Genomic DNA, 25,303 nt, shown 5'->3' with positions numbered 1-25,303 from the left:
TTTCAGTGATTATGCATTCAAAGAAGCAATTATCTGAAGATGCAATCCGAGTACTTTTCTATTTCTGTTTGCCTGTAGTTAAATAAAAAGGAAATTAGATGAATTCTATTCAGATGCAGCACTATGGTTGAGATTTTCAACACTTCAAAATGAGGAATTTCAAAAATACGTTGTCCAAAGCAACTGCAATTGAGCCAGTTTAGGCAGACATGCAAAATTGTACTCGCCCATTTGCCCAAGAGTAATCTATTTCTTGGCAGATGAGAAAAATAGTGTTTTGATCACCACAATTATCATAATTTTTGTAAAGGCGTGAATAGATCTGGTGCCAGGCGAGGTACATTTTCTTAACCATTTTCCAAGGCTGATAATGCTCATATGAAGTATATTGTGGCATAAAAATTAGAGGTTGATCCTATAAACACTACCAGGCATCCAGATTCTGCCTGGTTGTGTGTGCATACGGAGGGTGGGAGGGAATAGAGCATCTTCTCTCCCTTGCATGGGACAAAAGATTGCCCCTCAGGGTAATGCAGCCATGACTTCCCTAGGGGCACATGATGCCTGAAAGAAGATGGGGAGGAATGGACAGAAGGTACAGCGATGGCTCTGTTCCCCCTCATCCCCTCACAACATACACAATGGTCATCATAGCCGGCTGGAGTCAGAGAGGGAAAGATGCATCCCAGAGTGTAGTGGTGGGTGTGTGCTCGTGGAGCTCAGGGAGGCAGTTGGTCTCCCTAAAGCAGATTGCCTCCTGGGGTTCCTTTTGCAACAGCAGAGTTCTGCACCACCCTTTATTATAAGTCCAACAGTGTAAGGTCTTCAGGACTACACGCAGCAGTTAGCACCAAGTCCGGCAGTGGGCTTCCAGTTCGGGCCGTAACACCACATTCACTAACAGAAAATAAGAACGTATGTGCCAAACAGCCAAATTATGGCTGATGTCAGAATCTTGAGCCAGATCCTCAACGAGGGTAAATCAGTATTGCTCCACTGATTTTGGTGGAGTTAGACTAATTTGCACAAGAACTCCCTGCACTCACAACTTGGTACTTCCTGAGACTCATGAATCTAAAATCTCAACCATCATGTTGCATGCATGCACTTTTTTGCACTCTTTTTTAAAGCAGTCTGCCCATGGCTTTTACTTTGTAATTTCTCATCTCTGAAAAAGGAAAGCACCTCACAAGAAACCTGACAAGAAGTATATAGAAGGCCATCTCAGAGGACGGCAGGTGAACACACAACTGAGGAATACATTTATCTCTCAGTGCTACTTTCAGTGAGCTTTTTAGCCTTTGTCAATATTTTTATCATACCAAGTGTTGTTCTTTCTGACAAATATCACATTTATAAAGAATCTTAATCTGTCTTGATCTCTTTGGTTTTTTTCTTAGTCCTGCCATGGCTATCTTTTCAAAAATAAATTGCAATCAGAATAGTGCTATGTACTCTAGCGGAATCAGGAAAGGGGGGAAAAAAACCCTTCAAGAAGCATGTTAAAATGTGCTGAGTATGTTCAAAGCATTTGCACCTTAGAAACTTTGATCCTTTTAGAAAGTTGTTTAATTAAGAAAGAGCTATGTGTTTGTTGAAATTCCAGCAGTGATGGTTATTTGCTGTTCCGCTACAGTAGATTGTTTCATTAATTGGTCCGGAACTAATCAGCTGAGGTGGGTTTGCGTTATTGATATTTCCCATGAAACTAACCACTCTAATATGCTGAGACTGGCTTATTGGAGCTACTGCCTAGGATATCAATACATATTAACAATATTCAGGCTACATATAGACTGTGAACAGCAGAAAAAGCCGATGGAGAGATCACCTAGTGATCTATCGATTTGGTGTGGCTATTTAAACCTGAAGCTATGCTTCCTCTAATTACACATATACATGTGGTTGGAGACAGTTGGCTATTCAATAATTGAAATTGTTTGGGCTTGATTCCCCCTCACCACCCAGTTGGTGGGGGCAGCTATGTTTCTGGGATGTTTTCAGCCCTGGAGCAGTGTTTGCACAGACACCCTCTTTTTAGGGGTCTGCGTACAAGATAGCCACTTTAGCATGGCGAGGGTCTCATGAAATCCTCACTGGTGGAGACTACTTGGTAGGCTGCCCTAACTCAGCGCATTCTTAGGTGTCCTGACTACATGCTCTTCTCAGTCAGTACCAACTCTTGCCTCTAATCGTGTTACAGGCAGACAGTCAAACTGAGAAATGCCACTGAGTTGTGAGTATAGGGCCTTGTTTTGTTGGCCAATTACACCCCACCAGTTATTGGCTTGTCTCTCAACAATTAATGTTCCAGGCTGACACTTGGCATTCAAGATCGCAGGAAGGGGCCATTTAAAAACAATGCTTTTTAAAATCTTCAAGTTGGGTCACTTAGAAATCCTACAAATCTAAAGAGAAATGTGTCCCTGGTTACAAGGGAGTCCCAGCACCACCGCCAGCCTGGAAACAGATCTCTGTACTGAACGTGCTCTTTGAAGTAGACTAGTGTTGGAGAATTTAAAATAAGGCTATGTCTACACTGCAATGTAAGTCCAGAGTTAGTGAGACTCAAGTCAGCTGACCCGTGTTTAGGGAATCCTGGGCTTCTGTTTTCAATAGAGTAGACTGCAGATTGTTGGGATAGAGAGGACTAAGGAAGTTGTCTTATGGAATTTTGGGATACTACCGGCTGACACCTGGGAGCTAAATCAAGCAGACTGCAACTGCACTGCAGAGCAATAGGACTCAGATCCTAGGTCCTGGCTTGACTTGAACTCAGACCCGTCAACCCTGCAGCGTCTTGGGACCCTGGGTCCGAGCCCTGCGTTAAACGCACAATTGCAGTTCATAGATGCAAAGGGGGTTAGCCTTGTGCCCGGGCTCAAGCATGGGCTTTCACTGTACTGCAGACATACCCTTAGAGACCTGCTCAGCTCAGCTATCCCCTGGCCATTCAGAGAAACAAGGGAGTGGCAGAGGCGGGACACTTGGCCTTTGGTTGGGGAGGGAACGCTCTGTGTCACTGTCTAGTGATGTCTTCTGGTACTATTTGTAATCCGGGATGTGGGCAGGTGCAAACTCACTGCTAAAGGCTCCTCCCCCTTAAGAGGAGGAGTCACTGGACCCAGGACACAACTAATTTCTTGGGAGGATTGGAATAGCATTACAGGCTTCAATGGACACTACATCAGCAAACCTTGATGGGGAAAATTTTCATGGAGGAGGGAAAACTGAACAGGGTAAAATAAAAAGCTGCCAGATCTATTCCCCCCAAAAGACAGTGATTCATATTTTAGTATGAATTAAAATACACATGTGCTCTGTTTTTCATTACAGGGTATGTCTATACTGACGGCAGCAAAGTCACTGCCATCAGATCGATCTTTCTGGATCTATGGAGCGATCTGTGTAGACCTGCCCAATTGATCAGGAAGTCAACATTAGTAAACCACCCCCTCAAGTGGCGTAGTGCTGCGTCGATGGGAACTGTGGTGTGCGCAGAAGGGAAGCACAGCAGTTGATGGGAGGTACACAAGCTACTCTGCACAGCTTGCATAACTCCCGTCGACTGCTGCCGAATCTCCAGGTAAGTGTAGACCAGGGCACAGTATCATAATGGCTCAGAATATAGATTATAGCCAGCCATGCATGTGCACAGAAAGCCCTGTGCGGTGATCCTCCTCTCCCCATGCAGCTGAGCAGGGTCCAGATAGAATCCCAATCCTTGTTCATCCAGTACCCAAGGACCAGGAAAGTCATGTCCAAAGGATGTGCAAAGGGGCCCCATTCTCTTTCACAATGGCAGACAGGCTATTTCAGATGGAATGGATATTCTGAATAATAAAAATTAATAATGAAGCAAATAAATGAACATAAATTAAATGCTTACCAGAACATCTTTGATGGCAATTTTCATCAGCTTTTCAGTCTCATTTATCTCCAGAGGTCTCGCAATGGATTCCGTTCTCAATTCCTAGGAAATAAAAACACACCAATACATTCAAGCACCATACAAAGGAATTAATAGTCACAGAACTGAGGGTGGTTAAGCAACTCCAACAAAGCCATGTGCATAATAAATGGAGTGGAATTTAATATTTATGCCTCATTGCTCAGAGAACATCACAGAACAGAAAGTTATGAAAAAGATCAGAGTTAATGGAGGCCAGTATTAAGAATTAGCAATGCCAACATCATTTTAAAGTGAAATGAGACTTATTGGTCTGGGCTGGGCGCACCTTTAAGGGTACAGTTTCATCCACTTACTTGTAATTAATATTAAAGGAAATTGCACATGTTAACACCCCACAGATCTTGCTCAACATTTACCCCAAAATGTTAATTTTATTATCTTCAATAAAGATTAATAAAAGGCCCACAAATGACGATCATACATCTGATCTACTTCAGCCCTCTTAGCTGAATGCCTCAGCTAACCAGACTAAGGGCTTGGCTATGTAGACGCAGACTACAGTGATAGAAGGGGCTTTTTGTCGCTGCAGGATCTCCACCTTCCCGGGTGACAGTGGCAAGTTGACGGCAGCATTCTTCCGTTGACCTAAATGCATCTACATCTAAGTTTTAAAAGTAGACCAGGCTTAAAGAGCAATCAGAACCCTCCCACTAACCTAGGTAGCAGGAGCAATCAGTAGATATCATGTCCTGTCCTGTTCCCCCTCCCAAGGCATTCAGCAGAGGGGGAACTAAGGCATTCAGCAGAGGGGGAAGTGCTGACTGACTAAATGACTGGGATTCAACATCCCTCACCAAAAACGGTGCTCTTAGGTGGACAGCAGAAGATGCTGAAGATGTCTCGTTAGCCTAGTCAGTTTGGGGGTGGAAGAGGATTCAGAACTCAGCGGTATAGGCAAATGTAATTGTAGCTGTTTTGGTCCCAGGATATTAGAGATAAGGAGGGTGAAGTAATATCTTTTATTGGATCCACCTTCTGTTGGTGAAAGACACAAGCTTTCAGGCTACACAGAGATCTTCTTCGGGTCTGGAAAAGGCAATCTGAGCATACAGCTTAATACAAGGCAGAACAAATTGTTAAACATGAGGAATTGAAAGAGACTATTCAAGGTGCAGTGGGTAGTTAACATCTCTGCTGTCATAGCACAAAGAATGGTCAGTGAGTTACAGACTGGTAATGAGCCATAAAGCCAGTGTCTTTACTTGAGTCCACAATCTGTAGTTTCTAGCAAAGTTATAAATTTAAGATCCTAGGCTCATCTTTTGAAGGTGTCGTGCAGGTTTCTTTTGAGCATCAGGACTGACAGGTCAGATGTGGAGTGACTGCTTTGTGAAAAGTGATCGCCCACGGGTAATATGGTGTTTTTGTCTTTATCATTTTTCCGTGAGTTCGTTCATGGGAGCATACATAGGCACCAGGTTGTAGGCGGTCATGCCTAATAATTAGAGTCAGGAGCCTGGAACCAGAGTTAGGGTCAGAGACAGATCCCAAGCCAAAGATCAGAGTCGGAGAGAGACTCAGGTGCCAAGCCAGGGGTCGAAGCTGGAGCCGCGATAGGGCATAGGAGTAGAGACCTTGAGCAAGTCAGGAAAGCAGGAACAGTCAGGAAGGTAGAGTCCAGGAGTCAGGCAAATAGGCAGGGTCCATAGTAACAGCCACCCAGGGATTCACTTAATTGCTCAAACAACTTCCTGTGCCTCTTTTTGGTTTAAGTAGAGCAACCCACCAACCAGTGGGGCTGGGCACGTCCTCAGTTTCCTGGAATAAAAAGGTGCCTGGATGTAGCAATTGTTGAGGACTGTGCCTTTGGGATAGCGCTGCTCCAATTGCCAAGTTAGACACATCTGCTTTGATGATGAAGGAATGCGTGGTGTCAGGGTGGACCCATACGGGAATGTGGTAAACATGAATTTTATTTGCTCAGCAGCCTGCTGGGCTTCAGGAGACCAGAGGAACCTGGTGTTTTTGCGAAGCGGGGCAGTGAGAGGGGCAATCCGCTCTAAGAACTTCAAGATACACTGCCGACAGAAGTTCATGAACCCCAGGAAACTCTGTAGTCCATGAACATTACATTGTGCTGCCCATTTGAGGGCTGCTTTTATCTTGCGCAAGTCCATTCTGATACACCGGGAGATAGGATGAACCCTTCTATAGAAGGCTGATCAAAGAAGCATTTTTCTAGCTTAGCATAGAGGCCATGTTGTCATATTCTCTTCTAGACAGAATGGACATGCATGGTGTATTGTTCAGTGAAGTCTGAAAAAATAAGTATGTCATCAAAGTATGCTACCATGTATTGGTCCAGAATGTCCCAGAGTACATCATTAATAACATGCTGGAACACTGCGGGTGCATTTATCAAACCAAAGGACATCATAAGATATTAAAAGTGACCATAACGCATTTGAAAGACGGTCTTCCATTCATCCCCAGCTCTAATGTACTAGGTTGTATGCCCCGCCCAGAGGTCTAGTCTGTGTATGCCCAGGTGGTGCTCACACAGTTCATTAATCAGGGGATTAGTGGTTTCTAATGGGGACCTGACTCAGGTTTAGATTGCCCACACATAGTTGGAGGCTTCCATCCTTCTTTTTAACAAAGAGAACTGGCACCCTGACAGTCAAATGGACTTACGAATAAACCTTTGCTGGGTTCTCCTGAAGGTACATGTGCAGGGCGGCTAAGCTCAGACATGGCTATATGTGCCCAAATGGAATGTTTGCCCCTGGTTGTAGCTTGATTGGGCAATCGTAAGCCCTGTATAGGGGCAAGGTATTTGCAGAGGTTTTTTTTCCAAAGACATCCTTGTAATTGCTGTATTTGGATAGAAGTAAAGAAATGGGAGCAGTGGACAACTCTGCTGGGCCAGCTACCCTGGCACAGGACCACTGGGGAACTACTGCACGCTGCCCATTTCTTGGTGTCAATCAGTGCTGCTGGCAGAAGTCTGAGAAAAATGCGACTTTTCATTCATGCAAGCTGATAAGGGGGGTGTGGAGGGCCAGTCACAATATATCCAGAATCAGAAGGAAAGGAGGGAAACAGATGGCACTAAGAACTGTAGGATCTCTCGATGCCCTTGGATAGTAACCTTGAGAAGAACAGTTTCTGTGATCACTGATCTGGAGGATAAAAGGAATGTGTCAATCGTCTCTATCAGGTCCAGAATGGGCTTGGGCCTCAGGGGAATCTATAGTGCCTGGACTGCTTCTGCATTGATCAAGTTGTCTGCTGTGCCTGAGTCAATGAGAGCCTGTTGCGGAGGCAGTGGCTGGGGATACCTTGGGATTCATAACTCAAAATTGTTGATCTTCAGCAATTCAGGTTTCAAACATCTATGAAAACGTAATGTGTTCTCCTCTCCTGCCCCCCTCACTGTCCATGGCTACATGAAGTTTCACTCACCCCTTCACTGCAGAAATTCATGCCAATTTCTACAGTAAGGCCCTGCAATCAGAGTCACTAGCACAGATCTGATTGGCAGACTGGAAAATAAAAGTATCACTGCAGTTGTTTAAAAAGTAATTTAAGGAATGAAGGAGAGACCACAAGAGAATTCACGTGGACTTTCACAGCTTCTTTATAGGGAGAAAAAGGAACCAAGACCCTGATCCTGCAAACACTTGTGTAAATGCTTAATTTTACTCCCACGATTAGTACCATTGCATTCAATTGGGACTACTCACAGTAATAAAGTTAAGCAAGTGTGTAAGTGCTTTAAGATTTGGGGGGCTAAAGTCATAAAAAAAAGTCCAGCAATTATGTTTTCTAAATGACAAACCCATTGATGTATTTTTAAAAATGGATTTTCAGAAAAATGTTCGGGTATCCCTGTAATAGTGCCATTTAGCTCACCAGAGCTAGGATTCCAATTCACTGACATTTCTCAGGAAGAAGCTCTAGATTGGTGACGCAGAATAGGACTGAAAGGAAAGCAGATCTCACTGATTTGTCTGGGACTGCCCAAGGTAAGGTAAATTTTATTTAAAAAAGCCAAATGGGTTAATTTATCGCTGTTAAACAATTATTAAATTAAGCAAAGCTTTTAAAGTGAATATAACTCCTTTGACAGCCCATTTTCCCAGGCACACAGACAGCTAGTGCTTTCTCTCAGTCCTCCACAAAATCACAATGACAGCTGCCTTTTTCATTGTTAATTATTCTTTATGACTTGGTATTTATGACAATTTAGGGCCAGATTTTTAAAACACAGGCTCCCTTCTTGTGCTTATAATTTGTGGATGCATATAACTGCACTTTTAATTATTTGCAGGCACAACTAATGTCATTACCTGATAATGCGTACATACCAGGTAGTCAGACATCACAATGGCATCAGCTGTGCCTACATTTATTCATGCTTCCAAAAAGGCAAGCCAAGCTAAAAATCAGGTCTTGAACATTTTCTTTTAAAGTGATTTGCTCTCTGCAATTAGATGTGCTGATCAGCACATACTTCAAAATACACAAGAGTTTTTCTTTAAATTAAATCTTAAAAGAAAAGCTCTCAAGAGGGATGAAAAAATTATTAAGCCAAGCAGGACGTGGGAAATGGGAACAATTTAGAAATGTATCTGATTATTGTAACTGTTAATGAAAAGAAAACACACACATGCCAAACCATTGGGGTATTCATGAGTTGATTGATTGTTTACCGCTTACCTATGCTTCCTGTTCAAGTGCCTAAAAGCTCAATGGCTCTAGTGCTGCTCAACAAATACTAATTGGAAATCAGGGAAGCCAAGTGTAAAATTAATTTTGATTAACTAAAAGCTGACAATCATTAAAAAAGACTCTACAAAAAATCCCACAAGAGACACCATTTGCAGGTGCTTTCAGTCCTGTTTGCTTTGAACCACATTTGCAACTATATAGTGAAGGCAGAGATTTTAATTCAAAGAGTTTTGCATGTAATGTGTGAATAATGTTGGGAAAGAAATTTCAAAATTCATAGACCCAATTCTTAGTTATTCTACTACTATACTTGGGCCATACCTGGGGGGACAAGGGAGGTGACCAAGTCACTTTTGGGTTCCCCACATTCTGGGGTTGTGCAAGGTCTGCCCTGGCCCTCGTGTGTAAATTAGGGCAACCCCAGGGCTGCTCCGTTTTCAGTTCTGCTTCCCATGGCTCCGCTGCAGTAGTGGCGCAGTGTGCTTTAGCCATATCCCTGACACACTAGTCTCCACTCACCCCCCTCCACAGATTAAAAGCAGGACCACTGTAAAGCCCTTGTACTAGCTCTACTCTGGGCTGGGGCCACTGAGCTTGAGGGCTGGGAGGTCCCCTGCACAGGAGACTATTTCTGCCCACTTTAAGACCTTATCAATCTGCCAAGGTGGTGTAAAAAGGCTGCAGCAGAACTGAGAATGAAGCTCTCCATGCTTTAAACCCTTTGATTCGGTCTGGTTAAGCTTAGGTATAACAACTCACTTGGCCTCAACTGTGTATGTGATCTGAACACACAGCTGGGGATACTTTACCAATAGAAAACAGCATAGCAGACAAGGTGCACAAACTAGCAGCTCCAGGATTGCCAGCTCTCACCATCTGATTGTAACTCTAGCAATTTTAAGGTCTTTTTAAACCCATCTCATGGAAAAATGAAGAAAGGCACCAACACACAAATGTTCCCTTATTCAAAATGATCACAATCTCCTATGTCTGTCAAAGGGGCTGAAGCCAAAAGAATGCTACCATTTCCCTACAGTCTGTCTGCATGTGGGAGTGAGTTGCCTGTAAATTTGGTGGCCACCTCCCACCATTTTCAATTAGTTTGAAGCCATGCCCACAGGCAAAATGGCTCCCACTCTATGGTTCAGGGGAATAGACAGGCACAGGGACTGTGAGAAGCAGCAGAGACATGGTGATAGAGAGTGGGAAGGAGTGGGGAAGCACTGGGGGTTGCAGGAGAATGGGGGAGCAGGAGGCTAGGGAGTGGAGGAGTGATTTGGAGAAAGGGGGCAGAGCAGGGATGGCAGAGTATGGAGCAGGGGTGTGAAGGCAGGAGATGGGGGGTTCTGGGGCAGAAGGGAGGGGTGGGGACGGAAAGGAGGCTCAGGAGCAGCAGGAAGCAGGGTGGGTGAGAGGGGGTAGGAGTGAAGCAGCGCTTCCCTGTCTACGGCAGAGAAACAGGTGGGAGTCAGGGGGACATCTTCCTTGCACAAGGCTAAACCAATCACATATTATTTTTAATGTGATGTTACTACTTATATGAATGATGATATAAGTTCTTTATTAGGTATATCTGTAATCATCAACCCTTAAAAAGTAATATAAGTTCTGTGTGTGAGTGTGTGTGAATCATGATGCATTAATTAGGTCAGAGGCTGTCAAACTATTTATCATGCAGCCCTTCTTTTATCAAAGGAAATAAACTAGGATGGGGGAAAGTCAAGACAGTAATAAGAAATGGTTGGCAGTTCCTCTAAGAGATGAGAGGAGGGTAAATGGAGTTTCTATCTTAGTCACATTTTTGTGGGCATTAACAGTTGACTTTTTAACCTGAAATTCTCTCTCACACACTGGCTGAGGATAGAGGGAAGTTAAAAAGTCAAAAGATGGACTAAAACCCCCCGTGATTTTATGGGGTTTTTTTTTTAATTAATAATTTTTAGGGCCAATCTCATGATTTTAGGGGTCCAATGCATGACTTTTGATCTCTTGAGGTTAGAAATACTGCAGTTCAGTCCTGAAAGCAATATTATTTATGCTTAAATAGTTAAATAAAGGAAACTAGTACAATCAGAAGCACAGGCTCAGGTTCCATCAACACCAGTCAGTGCAGCCCCAACAGAAGGTAATTTGGATTGAGAAGGAAGTATGGCCTAGCCACAGGGATACACTGATTCAGTGAAACCTTGTTTCAGCCTATGACTTTGACAGAGCCCTGGTGAAAAATGAGAGTTGCCTTCCCTTGACAGAAGCTCCAGGAAGGGAAGGCAATGGAAATACTACCTGCCCTCCTTGTTGGTGAAACCCTTCACAAAGGGCCCAGCTGTCCTTGCTGGCACAAAGAGGGACTGTGTTCACCTTTCTCATCAGCAAAGATGAATCTGGCACACTTGCTGCAAAGACAGGAAGAAAGAAGTTAAATCTGCCAAGCAAGAAAAATTGCTTTTGCCCAAGTATGAAAGGTCTGACAAGTGAGAATGTGTTTCAGCCAAAGGGCTGAATTCTCGTTTTGGAATCTGGAATAAGCTACGTCTGGCTGTTGTGCTCATATACAGGCACCTTGAGTGTAGAAAAATTTAGGCACAATTCTGTTTCCATTTTATCAAAGCAAAACTCCTGCATTTCAGTCGCTTCAGGGAATAATGCTGATCCTGAAGTAAATAAAATTCCAGTCTGCCCAAAGAATTTACCAATCTCAAACGAGCATCATGGTGACAGATATTCCCAAGGGTCTAGAGAACCAGTGAGCAAGACTCAGCCATAGTTGATCTCTCCATCAGAAGCCGTGAGGCTATGTCCACAAGAATCAAGTCAGCACCACATCTTCTGGAAGAGACAATGAAATGAGGTCCCGACAACTTGGTGCACTTTTTGCAGGAGTCAGGTTGCTAACCCTGACCAAGTTATAGTTTTACTAATTACGTTTTGCCTATCTAAAATTCCCCCTCGAGTTTAAACTAGATACAATGTGCTCAACTTTCTGCCCTAAACTGTTGTGTAGTGTTAAGCAGTTGCTGCCTTTCTCCTTAGAGGTGTCTGCATTTCAGTGGTGTGTGGAAGCAATGCAAATATAATGTACGAAAGGCACTGTGGGATACTTCTGTCTAAAAGGTGCAGCACTAATGAAAGGCATAAAGTAGTGATGATGGCCCAACATCAGCCAGTTATTTCGAGGACAAATCAAGGCAGCTATTAACCATTCAGTTTTCTCTGAAGATGCAAAAGCAAAAACCCTGCCCTTAGTCTCTAAATCATAGAATCATAGAATAGAATCATAGAATATTAGAGTTGGAAGGGACCTCAGGAGGTCATCTAGTCCAACCCCCTGCTCAAAGCAGGACTAACCTCAACTATATCATCCCAACCAGGGCTTTGTCAAGCCTCAGCTTAAAAACCTCTAAGGATGGAGATTCCACCACCTCCCTAGGTAACCCATTCCAGTGCTTCACCACCCTCCTAGTAAAAAACTTTTTCCTAATGTCCAACCTAGACCTCCCGCCCTGCAACTTAAGACCATTGCTCCTTGTTCTGTCATCTGCCACCACCGAGAACAGCCTAGCCCCATCCTCCCTGGAACCCCCTTTCAGGTAGTTAAAGGCCGCTATCAAATCCCCCCTCACTCTTCTCTTTTGCAGACTAAACAAGCCCAGTTCCCTCAGCCTCTCCTCATAAGTCCTGTGCTCCAGCCCCCTAATCATTTTGGTTGCCCTCCGCTGCACTCTCTCTAACTTGTCCACATCCTTTTTGTAGTGGGGGGCCCAAAACTGGACACAATATTCTAAATGCGGCCTCACCAATGCCGAATAGAGGGGAATAATCACTTCCCGTGACCTGCTGGCAATGCCCCTCCTAATGCAGCCCAATATGCCATTAGCCTTCTTGACAACCAGGGCACACTGCTGACTCATATCCAGCTTTTTATCCACTGTTACCCCCAGGTCCTTTTCTGCAGAGCTGCTGCCCAGCTCGTCGGTCCCCAGTCTATAGCTGTGCACGGGATTCTTCCTTCCTAAGTGGAGGACTCTGCACTTGTCCTTGTTGAACCTCATTAGATTTCTTTTGGCCCAATCCTCCAGTTTGTTTAGGATTGCCCAATTCAGTGACACAATACAAACCCTTCATGACAAGGAACAGTTAAAGCCAACAGATTCAACCAGTGGGGTATCCCTTCCCGCCAGTTTAAAGAAAGACCTTACAAGGCCTAGTACTGGGGTAACAACTTTATGCCATTTCCTCTTTCAGCCCTCCCCCCCCATACATAAGGTGCATGGCGGGGAGAAAGGAGACAATCCTAGCAATACTGGAGGCCCCAAAGTGGCGTGAAGCCATTCTTCCCCTCTCTGGGTCCTGCTTCAAGCAGAGCACAGCCACACTTGAGAATCAGCCCTCCCATCCTTTGCTATGTTCTCCCAGTGGATGTTTATCACTGATAATCTGCCTTCATGTCACTCAGGAGGTTTGCCTGCTCCCTGATGGCTGTTTGAGAACATCTGCCTTTTATTTTTAGTATGCCATATATTCAATTATATACCAATACCAAACCATTTGAAAAAGCTTGTGTTTGTTCTCATCCTGCGTTTGGAGTTGCAGGAACTAAGGACAAGGAAGTGCTTTTGTCATCCTTCTGAGCAAGCAGCTAAAAAAGGGCTCTCTGGCATTTGAAGGTTTGTTTTTTTAGCTTAATTACAAGATCAGTAATAACACAGGAAGCATCCAGCACTGCCAGTTAGAACAATTAGGGAACACAATAAAAACAAGCAACGTAGCACCTGGGTTTTAGTAGCATGTGAACTGGTCCAACTAGATTATCATAATGATCGTTTCTGGCCTTACTGTGAAAATCTATGACCCAATGTGCTTTGCTTTTATATGCTCATTTTCTGTGGTTTTGCACAACAATGCATGTTTGTGTGAGTCACAATGAGTCCTCTCCAATACCATACAGCCACCTTTTAGCTTCTCTTGTGATTTGATCCAAATACCTAGCTCTTTCCAGGCTACCTAGGCTTGATTAGAAACCAAATCTACAACCGGTTAGTGAGATAAGTGTGTTAAGTCCCTACATTTCATTATTAGGTCACATCTCTCTCTCTACGTACCCATATCCCTAGCCATCCCCCTAACAACATACATTGCAGCTTGACAGGACACTGCTTGAAAGAGCACAGCATTGGTACTCCAATCAAAAAAAATCCCCAATCCTCAAACCTAAAAGGTCTATAACAGTTTGATACTCCCTAACCTAGAGAAACACCAGAGGACACTGGGGCTCAGATCTCACCCTGATATCAGCATCAACTCTGTGATGCTCTCCATTCATGCTAAACCAAGGAGCAGAGTACCACCTGTGGACCTCAAACTCTGATCACCATGTGGTAGCACCCAGTGCTAGTATGGAATAATTTTACACTGTCTACATGGTTTTGCAGTTTTAAGATAATTAGGTCAAAACTAGATAAATGCACTTCACTCTTCATGCCAAACAAAAAGGTGACGTTAAAGTCATACTGTAAATATGAGACTGAGGCAAATGATTATTATTCAGATTTCTTCAATGACAATGATAGTTACAGCTCCTCTCTGGGAAGATCAGTTTGATGCAGGAATCATTCCAGAAAAACAAAGTTGTTGTCTGTTTTGCCCATGGAAAATACATGCCCCATATCCTCTCCATAGTCAAGAGATTTTCATTGAGACTGCTTCAGAGACTGCTGGAGTTGAAGAGGAAAGCTAATTCTTGCCCATTTCCTGCAAAGGAGGGGAAAGGGGTCGCAGGCATTTTTGCTCATGTTCCACATATTTACTTTATCGTGTGTAACAAGAATTTCCTGATGTTAAATGGATTTCATTCTCCAGCAAAATGGAGTAGAATATTGACTCATTTAGTTAAATTTATCACCAGCAATGCATTCTTGAAGAGCAGCAATCTCCACCCAAATGATACAAAGCTTTGGAAGAGACTGAGCACGTATGAATAAAGTTTAGATCTTTTGAAAAACTCTGTCAGAATAGTTGCAATCACATGCTCTTTGGATTAACTACTGTACCTTTAGCCTATAAATTATACGTTTAGCCCATAAATCCAATTTTAAATCTGAACAAGAGTTCTGTGTAGCTTGAAAACTTGTACCTTCCACCAACAGAAGTTGGTCCAATAAAAAAATATTACCTCTCCTACCTTGTCTCTCTTATATCCTGGGACCAACACAGCAACAACAACATTGCAAACCATTTTAAATCTCTCAGTTGATAAAATCCTCAGGGCTCAGCTTGGTCACATACTAGAATCAACTTCCCTGCTTTAGTTACAGAGGAAGGGGTGAACAGAAGTTCAGTGTCTTCCTTCTCCTGGAACCTGTTCAGACTAACCTGAGCAGAAATATGGTCTCTTATAGACAAACTGAAAAGTTGTCCAAGAGTTCTTGAAAGATGCAGATTCTGAAATGAAATCCTTGGAACAACTTTGTGTAACTGACTTTGCTGTTCTGCAGTGCAGCTGCATAGTTTTCAAAAAGCAGCTCCTTCCTGCTTACACCATTCACAAAGGGGCCAGAAGGCTCTCAGAGGCAAGTGTGTGAGAGTGAGAAAAGGAAAGAGGCATATTATGCGTCTGATATCTCAGAAAGGTAGAAATAACCAGTCCTTTGAGACATTTAAATCAAGTCTGAACAAAATACTAGGAAATATATTTTATGGAACTGGTCAGACATCAGACCAGAGAATTTAATTGTTATGATTTTATGAAAGTCAAGTTATATAAGACCTGAGTGAAATTCTGCAACTTTTACTTTATTTGCATAAAGGACTGGCTGAGCAAATATACCATTTACCATATCCCGAAAGAGGCTAAATGTTGGCTTTGGCAAGCTGCTGAAAGAGGTGAATTCTGCAGGCAAAGGTGCACTACAGAGCACGCCCTCTCAGTAGTCTTAGAAGAATGTATCCTAGAAAATGGGAGAAAAAGAGCATCACAGATTTATTTCCACCTCCAAGACAGGGCATAGAGTTGGGGACAGTTTTCAAAATGTTGAATCTCAGACTATTAAAGGACTCTGAAGAGGTCCATAATCTGCCTCCAAAATCCTGTGAACTATGCCACCTTTTCATACAGCAGCCCTCCTGTTTCTCCACTTTTTATAGTGCCCCCATAGAGGTGTTATCCAGGATTTGAGGGATTTTGAACCCCAGAAGTTAATCAAGCTAATAGCAGCCATTTTGTGCGCATTCAGCCGCCATGAATTAATAAAATAGAACACCACATAGTTATGGGTTAATTTGAATAAGCAGGGCTTCTAGAGGCAAGGTCAGTGAAGGCTGGCAGTTTCTGTTAACCAGAATGGGAGGATGGGAGAAGAAAGTCAAAAATATGAAACTGAAAGAAAACAAGTGGATGGGAATCTTGCATTTAGTCGCCTCTGATACAGACGCTTATTATGGTTAAGATTGTTAGGAATGTTTTTTTGATGAGTAGTGTATTGAAGTTAGGAGAAATGATGACCCCGTAATGGTCACTGTGAGCTAGGTGTTTTGTAAAAGTTAGCTATAAAAGATTAGGTAGAAGTAAATACCTCAGAGCAGTCTGAGGGAGCTTTTCTTAGGGCAAGGAGCTGACACCTAAACTCCCCATCAGCTGGATGGAAAGAGGGCCCCTGCAAGCCCGGCTGGTGATAACTCAAAATCATCTCAGACTGTGGGTAACTATATCTGGGATGTTCTACACCTATGTTTGTGTGTGCTTAAATCTAATAAATACTAGTTTTAGATGAGAGCACGCTTGCTTGTATTAATCTTAATCAGCGTGAAGTGCTGTGTTCCCATTGGTTAATTCCTGAAACCGCCTGGAGTGAAACAGTTAAATTACCACTGCTGTGGGTTCTGAAAACCCTGGGCAACAGATTTGGTGAGCCAGTTGCCAGGAGTGGTAGAGAGGAGGGAACAATTAATACAAAGCGTTTGTTTGTTTGCAATAGGGGAAGGGGACAGTGGTGTAGGGTAGCAACCTGTAATTTTCCATGTTGTAGTCTGTGAATTGATTTACAGTCACATTCCATTATTGATTTATGGACTCAGGCTCATAGCCTGGATGAGTAAGAAGATATGTCAGTAGGAAAGGGAACATCTGGAAAGAAAGGAAAGTTGGAAATGGTTTTGGGTAACAGCTTGGCACATTTCATGCAGGAGCATAATAAGGGTTTTAGAAATTTTGGGAGCTTTACCGATCCTGGAGCATTCCTGAAGCTTTGTAAGCAGATGGAAGAAGTAAGGCAGTTAAAGGCAGAAAATGAGGAGCTAAAGAAAGAGAAAACTGAGAAAGACAAAGAAATATCCAGTCAAAGAGCAGCTCAAATAGTGGCACTGCAGAAGCAGGGGCATGATAGTGAGCAAAAGAGTAACAGGATGGAGCAGGAAGTATCTGGATTGAAACAGCAGACCATGGAGAGTGAAGATATTGTTAAAGTCTTACTAAAAGATTTCCAGGATAAGACTCAGGCAGATCATGGCAAATGTAAGAGACAAAGTTGTGCTCTCAAAGCCATGTTGGCAGAGCAGAAGGGAATAGTGGTTGCAATTCGTGGGAGTCGTAGCCTAAGAAGAAGGGGCGAGTCAGAGGAAGATCTCTACTCATATCCTTCTCATTATGAGGATGAGAGGGATGGTCCTCATGAGCTTCCTTTTACCTTGGACTCTTCCGAGCAGTCCCCATATGATCTTTTGCTTGAAACACTGAAAGAGCTGCAGGCGCCCACACCTATAGTACCCACAGTGAGGCAGACTGGTCCCCAAAGGGGTAACCAAGGAGGGGAAAAACAGGCAGAGGTGAGGCTCTTCAACCCCTAACCAGACTAGGGCTGCAGGAAAATTGATTGCCCCATTAACCTGGAGCACAGTCTTGGGATGGTTAGCAAGGATAGCTGGCACGCCTGGTCTCATTCTGGCAGATGTGGCAGCAACTCCCACACTCTTCTCAGAGCCAGGAGGGAAGCTAGGAGTACTGGTTCCCAGATGCTTTGGCCCACAGAGCCCCATTTCTAGATTTGTTGTCGCTGTCTGTACTTTTTTTGGCTTAGGTTTTCCTTTCTTCCTAGGTCTGCGTCTTCTCTCATTCTTCCTCTCTCCCCCTCCTTCTCTTATGCTGATCTCCCCCCCTTCACTGCTTCTTCCTTTTTGCATGTATTTTTTGTTTTGAAAGTTAAGAGTTAAAGCCACAGTTGGTTTTTCTTAACTAAAAGCATTTTACTGGTTTTGAAGATATGGTTGCCAGGCAATGAGGAATGTTGCTACTGTTTAATGCCTGGAAAGCAGCTTGAGAAAAGCAGTAAATTAATTAAAGAAGGATCGGGCCAAAAGATTGAAAAGTTTGTCAGCATGAAGCAATCTTTTTTAACGCAATAGCCTCCCCAGGTAAGATTTTAAAGAAAGGGGAGGAAGGAAAGGAGAAGGGAGACAGAGTCCCTGATCCGTGGTGGGTAGAAATTTGGAGACTGGGCTCATTGAAATTTAACTCTGAGATACAGCTCGAGACCAAAGCCATTAGAACTATTTAACCCCTGCACAATCAGACTGTGCAGAAGTTGGTGCCCCAGATGACATGACCCTGACTGGCCATTAGGAGACGTCTAACTGTTTTATTGGGAGTGGTGAGCTTTAGATGCTTAGCATGTTATTCTGTTCATTTGTTGGTAAGTGAAGGGTATTCATTGTGTGAAGGCTCTTTCACTGGGAAAAGGCCCTGGAGCTCTACAGAACTTGGAGCCCACAGAGGGGTAAAGTTGGGTCCAGTATGCCCTGAGTACCCACAAAGAAGGGTAGGTATGAGAGTCTTAAATTGGCAGGCAACCTAAGTTGTTTGTACTGAACTGTTTGAGCCAAACACAGCAGTTGGACAGAATACCCCTGTCCTGCCAGCCAAGTTTCACAACCTTGTGGCAGAATGACCACTCCAGACACCAAAAAAGGGGACTAGGAGGTATGGGGGTTAGCTGGGGGTAAGAGGTAGCGGAACTAGGTCCCTGCCCATAAGGACAGGATGCTTTCCAGGGAAAGGAGGCACTTGAATCAGCTTGTAAGGAATTTGAAGTATACTGTAATGGCATGAAGCCGAAATCAGAGAAAGATGATATAAAAGCAGCATTAGGGAAAGCTGCCAGTAGTCTTTCAAGTTTGGTGTTACTCCAGGAAAGGAAGCTGTTTTGCAGGGACTGTACTTGATGGCTAAGTCTTTACCAGCAAAATGCAACACCTGAAGAAATGAATGCAAAAAGCATAAGAAACATAGCACTCTGCGTGAGAGAATGGAAGATTTTTAAGACTACAAAACCATGTTGTCAGTGAAACTTTAAAAGCCATGGCAGCAAAGAATGATATAATAAAGCTAAGATATAGTAAAATTGATGCAGAGATCCCAGAAGCAGTATAGGTATCCAAATGAGGCAGAAGCCAACCCGAAAGAAACAACTGATGGGCTTTTGAGCCAAGGCATTTAGTAGAACAGTCAAGCCCCACTAATGCTGCCCTCTGGCCAGCCCTTAAAAATGATGGTAGGACTTAGAAACTGGTAGTGGATTTTTACTTCCTTAATCGGATGATCCTACTGATGGCCTCCATTGGAGGAGGGAGCAGTGGTTTTCAGTTCTGGATTTGGCCAATGCTTTCTTTGCTACTCCTTTATATCAGGGCAGCAATTACAAATTTGCTTTTACTGTTCAAGGGAAGCAGTTGTGTTTTGCCAGAGATTCCATGGGCTGGAAGAATTCCTTTATTATTTGTTATGCCCATGTAGTCAGGATGTGGGATAGGATGTCTGAAAGAGACAGTATCACTTTTTATAAGGGTGAGATCCTGTCTTCCAGACCAGGGAAGAGAATTTGGAAGTACTGGACAGGGTGTTACAAAAGATTCAGGAAACTGGGTTTAAGGTAAGCCCAAAGAAAGCCCACTTGTGCCTCCAACAAGCAAATTATCTTGGCGTGATTTTGGGACAGGATGGTCATTCTCCTGATCAACAGTGGGTAGAGCTGATTCTTAAATTCCCAGCTCCCACAGATGTAACTGCCCTTAGATCCTTTCTGAGAATAGTTAACTTCTTCCGAGATTTGATTGAGGGATATTCAAAGAAGGTAGCCCCACTGCAGGAATTGGTAAAGAAGGTGGTGGAATGGAACTGGGCCTCTCTGCAGCAGGAAGCCACGATTCAGCTAAAGCAGGCCTTAGTTCAGGCTCCAGCTTCAGCATATCTCTGGGTGGGACAATTGTTTGGGTTACAACTGGCAATGACCGAAAAGGGATGGGGAGCCGTGCTGAGCGAGAACCATGGAACAGAACTCCGTCCCATGGCTTATGCCTCCAAAATTTTAAGTGAAGTGGAACGGAGGTTTGGGCACTAGTTTAGGCTTTGCAGCATTGGGAATACCTGGTGGGATTGTTCTCTGTGTTAAGTGAAATACAGGACAAAGTGGATGCTATATGGTTTGTAGATGGATCTTGTTGTTATAAAAAAAGAGGAAGAAGGAGAAGCAGAAGCAGTTTGGGTGGTACCTAAAGCATTAAAAACACAAACGAGTTTCCTAGCTCATGAGGGAGGCATTTGGGATTAGAGAAAATCTTAGCTAGATTGCAAGCCACTGGCTGGTGGCCAAACAAGAGCAATGATGTGGTACAGTTTGGAAATAACTGTTGATCCTGTGTAGCAATTGTTGATCCATTTACAAAACGGATCAAAGAAATCCACACCTGAAATAACACAGCCCAAACAACAGCCTGTGTACTGACTGAGCAAGTATTAACCAGCTGGGGTGTTCTGAAAGAAACTGATTCAGACCAAGGTTCCCATTTCATCAGGGATATTACAAAAGGGATTTGTTCCGATTTGGGATTAAGAAAAGATTGCACAGAGCAGGACACCCTCAAAGTTCAGGACAGGTAGAACAATCTAACTGCACTCTTAAAAACAGCTTTGAGAAAAGTAGTGAACCAGCAGGGCAAGGACTGGGGCCAGTGACTTCTGTTCATCCTTATGATCATAAGGGGCTCTGTGGCCTCTCATGGAGTCACCCCATTCAAATCAATGACTGGAAAAGACGCGTCTTCCAAAACAATGGTGGTAGATGGGACACCACCTGATAATCTGCAACCCGGGGTCCTTACAGACCAGTGGATGCAGCAGCTGTTAAAAGTAGTTGCTAGTACTCATAGGCAGGTTGCTGTGGCCCTAGGAGCCAATATTTGAAAAATGAATCAAAGAATGGGTCCGGTCTTGAATTCCCAGGAGTAGCAGATAGGGGATATGGTTATGTACCAACCGCTTAAAGAAAAAGCCCACACTCTAAGTCCAGTCTGGGTAGGACCTGTGAGAATTAGCAATAAAGCCAGTACCACTGTCTATTAGCTAGAAATTCGGTCAAAGAAGAAAACCACATTGAAATGGTTTCACTCCTCACAGCTGAAATGCTGCAAATGGAATAACCCTAACCAATCTTAAGTAAATTAAGATCATTGCACATGCTGGATCCCAAGAGGGCACTTGTAGCATAATGAAAAGTTCAAGAGCCCACTCCTGAGAAGGGGAAGAATTTAAGCCCGGCTGGGCTAAGTACAAGCTAATAAATGTTTAAATGCATAATCCTTGCTATACAGGGAGGGGAGAAGTTTGGGGTTTTTTTGTGTTACAGATTACTGATTGCATGGATGCTGGAAGATTTTGGAGACGATGCATTCCTGTGTGCTCTTTTTGCTGATGTTTGGATTGCAGATCTGCTCCTTTGGTGGTGTGAATCCAAAATCTGTTGTATTCGAGGCGTGGAGAGACTTCCCATGGATAGCAGAGGAATGTAAAGTGAATAACACCCTTGACATTAGTACCAATTACTCTTTTAGGCCCCTTGGACAGATATGATCCCACTTCAGTGAAATTGAAAGACTTGGACTTGGACAAAGTAAAGATTAGTGTGGGAATCAGCAAGGACTGGCAATGCATTATGGTTTGGACTACAAAGGATTTACACTTGTGACTACAGAATTCCTAACGCTTCAGTGGCAACATCATCATCCTTACGTGGTTGGTGGGGGAGCTGATTTGTTAGTGGGAGGAACTGGAGGCTACCCAGGTAGGTATAGTTGTTGCTGGCTGGGAACTAACAGACTGCTACTTAATTGTAGTAAACCCAAGTGTATTCACTTATAGAATGACATCCCTAAGAGGATAGCTCCGGGGCAGAAGATAATTCATTTTAGGTTGAAATATTCCCTTTTATTCCCAAATACTAGATAAGATGATTTGAGGGAGGCAAAATTACAGATAAAGACACCAAGAGGGGAATGGGAGATTCCTTTGCCTTGCACTTGGAAGACCCCAGAGTCTCAGGAAATTTACAAAAGGGACAAAAAATGTTTGGATAATAGGGTGGTTAAATGGTATCTTGGTAGAATGGTTATTAATATGCAGTCCAATATAACAGAAAATGGTTCATTCAGGGAGCCCATGGAGTAAAAGATATACAAGTGTGGATTTTGGAACCACCTATAATTAATTTGATTGGAAGACTGTTTACAGGAATTTGGGATTGAATGTGAATATACCAAAAATACTTTGCAGCCACAGGATGTATGTTTAGAAGTAATAGAAGGAAAATGTCATTTTGTCATTAATCTATTTGCAAATGAATTTGTGGTTGTTTAGGTAAGCAACAATTGTGTATGTTTTAGAAGTTGGTGCCCTATGCTCATAATTAATTATGTGCACAATATAATTAACAATGTCCATGAAAATAAGTGGTTTTGTTAAATTGTAGTTATTAAGGGATATGATTTTAAATGTGATGTGCCTAAGTTGAAATACAGCCAATTAAGAGTAAAATACATCTTAAACTCTAATGTAATGCCTGTACCCACTGGAATGAATTGATTGTTGTAAAAATATTATTTGCGTTTCCCTATTTAAGGAATTATTTGCAAGTTGCTAGCCAAAGGTGCGCCGACTCATGGTTACCACCCACCACACTACCAATGAGATTAAGTAAGTGATTGAGAGGGTTAGCCAAGATTCAGAACACAACTGGTGGGAGATATTGTTGGGATGGTCCTCCATGGCATTGGGGATTCTTAATCTGGCCTTACATTTAATTGTGGTGATTCTAATGTTTTAGGTGACATTAGTTGTTGTGCTCCTAGCACTGACATGCTGGATAAGAAGGAAGATGGATCAATTGCAAAGCCAGCGATTCTACAGACTATCGATACTCCCCAAAGATAAGTACATAAGGCCTGATTCTTAACAAAGCAAAATCAGAGATGATTCTTGCTTGGTCTTGGTTGAGAGCCTTGAGCCTTCTCAAGTAATCCACTAAACTCATTACACACGTGTAAAGACCTTCGTATTAAAGATATACAGCCTTTAAGGAAGGGAATGTTATCCTGTATTTGGGGGGTTTTGTACCCCAGAAGTTGATCAAGCTAATAGCAGCCATTTTGTGCGCATTCAGCCACCATGAATTAATAAAATAGAACACCACATAGTTATGGGTTAATTTGAATAAGCAGGGCTTCTAGAGGCAAGGTCAGTGCAGGCTGGCAGTTTCTGTTAGCCAGAATGGGAGGATGGGAGAAGAAAGTCAACAATTTGAGACTGAAAGAAAACAAATGGACAGGAAACTTTAATTTAGACACCTCTCATGCAGAAGCTTCTTATGGCTAAGATTGTTAGGAATGTTTTTTTGATGAGTGGTGTATTGAAGTTAGGAGAAATGACGACCCCGTAAGGGTCACTGTGAGCTAGGTGTTTCGTAAAAGTTAGATATAAAAGATTAGGTAAAAACAAATACCTCAGAGCAGTTCAAGGGAGCTTTTCTTAGGGCAAGTGTTGGCCAAAATCTTGTTTTTGAAATATATGTAAGAACAGAGCCACAAACACCCCCCTTCCTACCAAAAGGCACATCAGTCTGAATCAAAAGCTAAAACCTCAAACTGACTCTTACTGTTCTACCCTTTTAAATGTTCATTCAAGTCTGTCTGCATTTTGTATAATTTTAAGATTGTTTGTAAATGTCTGTGCAATGTCCACTGGCCAGTTTATCTGTTAATTTTACCTGCTTCCAATATATTTGTAAAAATCCTATTCTAAGTACAAAAGCCACACTGCAATGTAATGTATCTATCTAATTGTGAAAGACACTGTCAAAAATGAAATAAGGTTTGCTCTAAAAAATAATATGCAAGTTCTTCAGCTAGGAGTTGGCCCTGAGTGACTGAAGTGTGAATGGCTGAGCAATTGAGTTGGGTGTAGACAAAAAGAGTGATTGAACAATTGGTCTGAGTAAGGGATATCGAAACAGACATGAAGAAAACACCAGCCTCACCTAAAATGCTTGAGGGAAGAAGAAAGAAGCAAAGATGATCAAATGGCCGAAGAGGAGCCCACCCTGATAACTTTGGAGCCAGCCCATTTCAATGGACAAAATCTGATCAGGCTTGCAACAATGTGGGTGACTGAGGATCACACCAAGAATGCAGTTGCAGCATGACAATGCAAAACCCATAGACTTACATGGGGTCCTTTCCCTATAAAATGGGACAAGAAGATGAAGGCTGGAGGTTCGGGTCTACAACATCACACCAGCCAGGAGTACCGATGCGCATCGGCAGAACCTTGCTCCTCATCCTCATGCTCTAGTCACCTGGCCAGTGACTATCATGAGCACCAAGAAGCTGGTAACTATGACATCTGGAAGATCCCTATGTATGTCTGTCTGTCTCTATCTGTGTGTGCCTGTCAGTGTGTGTGAATGTGAATGAAAGCATCAATTGAAACATGTGTCTCTGTAATTTGTAGTATTGATATAATGTTAATACTGTTTTCCTAGTGTTTACATTATTATTAATGCTATTTCACTAAGTAGAGCACAATATTAATGTTATTACAGTGTTGATACTTTTCTTTTCTTGGATACTATCTACAGAAGTTTCTGTGTTCACAATAAATGTGGCTTGTTGCCTTATCCCCTAATAAGATCCTGTAATATTTGTTATTTGGGTAACACAAGGAGCTGACACCTAAACTCCCCATCAGCTGGACGGAAAGAAGGCCCCTGCAAGCCCGGTTGGTGATAACACAAAACCATCTCAGACTGTGGGTAACTATATCTGGGATGTCCTACACCTATTGCTTATGTTTGTGGGTGCTTAAATCTAATAAATACTAGTTATAGATGAGAGCATGCTTGCTTGTATTAATCTTAATCATAGAAGAATCATAGAATCATAAAAGATTAGGGTTGGAAGGGACCTCAGGAGATCATCTAGTCCAATTCACTGCTCAAAGAAGGACCAACCCCAACTAAATCATCCCTAATCAGCAGGAAGTGCTGTGTTCCCATTGGTTAATTCCTGAAACCACCTGGAGTGAAACAGTTAAGTTACCACTGCTGTGGGTTCTGAAAACCCTGGGTAACCGAGGTATTTTCCTACTAAGTCCAGAACCTCCAACTACCGATGATCTCCAGAACTCCATGGCTGTTGTAGTCCTTTAAAAGCAAACAACACAGCAGCCAGAACAAGAGAATCTAGGATGGATCTATGAGTGGAAGGCTTTGGACTCTATCATGAAAGAATTTCTGCAGACAGAATGAAAAAAAATCAGGTCTACAGAGCTATGTAAGGGCCCGT

At 42.9% G+C, this 25,303-nt stretch overlaps 1 protein-coding gene across 4 annotated transcripts in view; it reads right to left on the bottom strand.

Annotated features, from left to right (window-relative positions):
• CLUAP1 (clusterin associated protein 1) overlaps positions 1–25,303 on the bottom strand; it is a 142,747-nt gene that overhangs the window by 84,550 nt on the left and 32,894 nt on the right. For all 4 annotated transcript variants that reach the window (XM_067551104.1, XM_067551103.1, XM_067551106.1 and 1 more), the window contains exon 6: positions 3,890–3,973. In XM_067551104.1, the coding sequence (XP_067407205.1) occupies positions 3,890–3,973 (84 nt within the window). The remainder of the gene's footprint in view (positions 1–3,889; positions 3,974–25,303) is intronic.

Source organism: Emydura macquarii, unplaced genomic scaffold (assembly GCF_026122565.2).
Source record: "Emydura macquarii macquarii isolate MOO-44397 ecotype Brisbane River unplaced genomic scaffold, CSIRO-AGI_Emac_v2 contig_1348, whole genome shotgun sequence".
In the NCBI taxonomy this organism is placed as follows: Eukaryota; Metazoa; Chordata; order Testudines; family Chelidae; genus Emydura; species Emydura macquarii.
This window is presented reverse-complemented; position numbering and strand designations above follow the sequence as displayed.